The sequence below is a fragment of the Plectropomus leopardus genome, unplaced genomic scaffold (genome assembly GCF_008729295.1).
Source record: "Plectropomus leopardus isolate mb unplaced genomic scaffold, YSFRI_Pleo_2.0 unplaced_scaffold11436, whole genome shotgun sequence".
Lineage (NCBI taxonomy): Eukaryota > Metazoa > Chordata > Actinopteri > Perciformes > Serranidae > Plectropomus > Plectropomus leopardus.
The window spans coordinates 952-3,485 of NW_024612102.1; the positions used below are offsets into that span (position 1 = coordinate 952).

A 2,534-nucleotide genomic window follows, 5' to 3' on the forward strand; every position below is an offset into this window, starting at 1 on the left:
CTGGACTGCTGCAGAAGCCTCAGACATATGTGGCGTGCGCTCTACCTGGTGAGCTAGAGGCCACCCCCATTTATTGTTTGTGTGTGTTTTATTCTTTCCTTCAGTTTTGGTTATTGAAAAATTGGTCTTAAACTGGCATTTAAAAGTCTTTAATCTAACTCACCTAAAGCTGTAAAGAAGTATCTAACCTTCAACATTTGAATTTGCTGCAGTAAGTTATTTTTTATTTATGAATTTCTGATGTAGTAATCAGACTGTAGTCTTAAAAAGTGTCTTCATGTTTGTGTCTCCACAGCGTCATCACACAATAAAAGACGTCGCACCTTGCTGCCCATCACCCCCATGCCCCACTTCTCTGACATGGACACACCGGAGCTGAAGAACAAACTCAACAGGTCAGTCAGTTCAGCTCATCCCTGCGCTGACGTTAAAGACAGGGTGAAGAGAGGCCACTGGGTTTTGTCTGAATAAAGACAATTAACTGAGGAGCCTATCCGATTACCCCCCAGCGGTGTTACTGTCAACTTAGTCCATCTGTTTGTTTGCCTGTCCTCTCTTACTTTCTCCTCTGTGCAGGTTTGGTGTTCGGCCTTTACCGAAGCGCCAGATGATCCTCAAACTGAAGGAGATCCACCAGTACACCCACCAGCTGGTCAGCTCGGACTCTGAGGGTGAGGCGCCCTCGGTGGGCCACGCAGCTCAAACGAAGCGACCACCCACCGGTTCAGAGGTTCCTGGCAACAGGCCGGCTTCCTGCGCCCAGAGAGTGAAGTTTAAAGAGCCCAGAGCGCCCTCTGCCGTCTCCCCTCTGAAAGCCAACAGAGAGGAGGAGGCAGAGCTGCTGTCTGCCTCACAGGGCTCCAACACCTCCTCCACCGCTGCCAGTGAGGAGTCTGAAAGGTACAGTGTGTGTTCAGTCGTGGGTATATATCTTCAGAGGGCGCAATCAATATTTTGTACACTCAAGCTCAAAATGACGCCATCACTACAAACCCTGTCGAACAGCTGCACACGGTGCGTTCAGCTACCATGGTGGTCTACTTTAAAATACAGAACGGTAGAAAAATAGGAGTACATAAAAGAAACTTTATTGGCAAATATTTTAATAATCAAGTAAAAAAGTTGAGTGAGTTTCAAGCAAAATGTGACAAAATGTCAAACCTTCCAAATCCTCCTAACTTTTAATTTTATTTTTTTTAAGACACTGTTGTCACATAAATATGGTAATCATAACTTTTAAACAATTCTTCCATAGATACAGTTTGTGCATCTAATCACTCCCCTCTCTTGGCAGGTCCAACCCAGAGCTGTGCCCCTCCTCTGACTCAGACAGCGATTGCGGCATCTCTGCCTCCCAGTCAGCCAACAGACTTCAGGATCGCCTTCGCGCAGTGCGCTCCTTCATCCTGTCTGACTCCGGACTGTACAGTCAGATCCTCCAATACCAGCCTCTGGTCCTGTCCCAGCTCCAGGAGCGACTCAAAGCAGCAGGGATCCGCCTCGGTGCCGCCAAGCTGGCGGACTACTTGGACTCCCAGTGCATCACCTTCACCACAGCCAAGCCGGGCCACAGCGCACCCAGCCGCAGGCGGGGCAAAAAGACGGGCAAGGGAGCGAAGGCCGCGGGTGGAAGTGCAGCGGGCAGCAAAAGAGCCGTTACAGCAGCGATTTAAAACTTTATGAATGCGAGGAAGGTTTATTTAGAGAGAGAGTGGTGGCAGGTTTTTATTGAAGTGCTTTTGATGGAAAAGAACTTGAGGAAGAGGCCATGAGACTATTTGTGGTTGTGATAGACTTGAGGTTTTACTATTTGTACAAATATTTCTTCAGGACAGGTTTATAATGTAAGTATTTTGTTTAAAATGTTGCATTATGAACCCAGTGTGAAAATAAAAAAAATGTGAATGTTTCTCTAGTTGATGGCCACAAATGGTTTCTTTGATTCAAAAGTTATCTTAGCAAAGTCCCTCTCCTCTTGATGGGAAAATAGAATTCGTCATCTTATGTTGGAGATAGTATAAAAACAGTCTTTCGACCCAAACCAGGTACTATCATTTACCTATATAAGAATTATACTACATGTGTTTCAATCAGTCATGTTTCATAAAAAACTACGTACAGTAAGAAATTGTCTAATTACAAATTCCATCACACAAGAAATTTTTGAAAAACATTTTACTTTTTTGCTTTTCAATAGATTTATATCCAAAGATCAGCCAAGACGTACATACAGCCGAGAACACTTGAGAAAGGAGGCAGGGTTCTCACAACTTCTATCCGATTCGTCATTCACGTGGAGAGGCGGGTCCTTTGTAGCAGCACAATCAAGTCAACGCTGTCAGAGGGTTCGTATTGTGCGCCCAGTTTGTTTTTTTTTCTCTACAGCAGCTTGAAGCACAGGGCATCGAATCAGATTCCATATTACGAATGAACCCATTTTTCACTGCAGATCCTGGAGACTCGCTCGCCTCCTCTCCACCCTTGTGATGCCCTCACGGTGGAGCATCAACGCGGTACTTCCTGTCCTGGCTCAA

General features: G+C 45.5%; 1 protein-coding gene across 1 annotated transcript; it reads left to right on the top strand.

Moving 5' to 3' along the window:
• The first annotated feature begins 240 nt into the window (after nucleotides 1-240).
• LOC121963489 (structure-specific endonuclease subunit SLX4-like) lies at nucleotides 241-2,097 on the top strand. Its single transcript, XM_042513771.1, has 3 exons — nucleotides 241-395; nucleotides 577-900; nucleotides 1,295-2,097. Exons 1-3 carry the CDS (start codon nucleotides 343-345, stop codon nucleotides 1,671-1,673), a joined length of 756 nt encoding a protein of 251 aa, XP_042369705.1. The 5' UTR covers nucleotides 241-342; the 3' UTR covers nucleotides 1,674-2,097.
• Nucleotides 2,098-2,534: the final 437 nt, after the last annotated feature.

Bases quoted from the DNA above. Each gene is read 5' to 3' on its own strand.
- LOC121963489 (XM_042513771.1), top strand. From the start codon at position 343: ATGCCCCACTTCTCTGACATGGACACACCGGAGCTGAAGAACAAACTC. The intron at 396-576 runs GTCAGTCAGTTC...TCCTCTGTGCAG, and splicing joins CTGAAGAACAAACTCAACAG to GTTTGGTGTTCGGCCTTTAC. The intron at 901-1,294 runs GTACAGTGTGTG...CTCTCTTGGCAG, and splicing joins GCCAGTGAGGAGTCTGAAAG to GTCCAACCCAGAGCTGTGCC.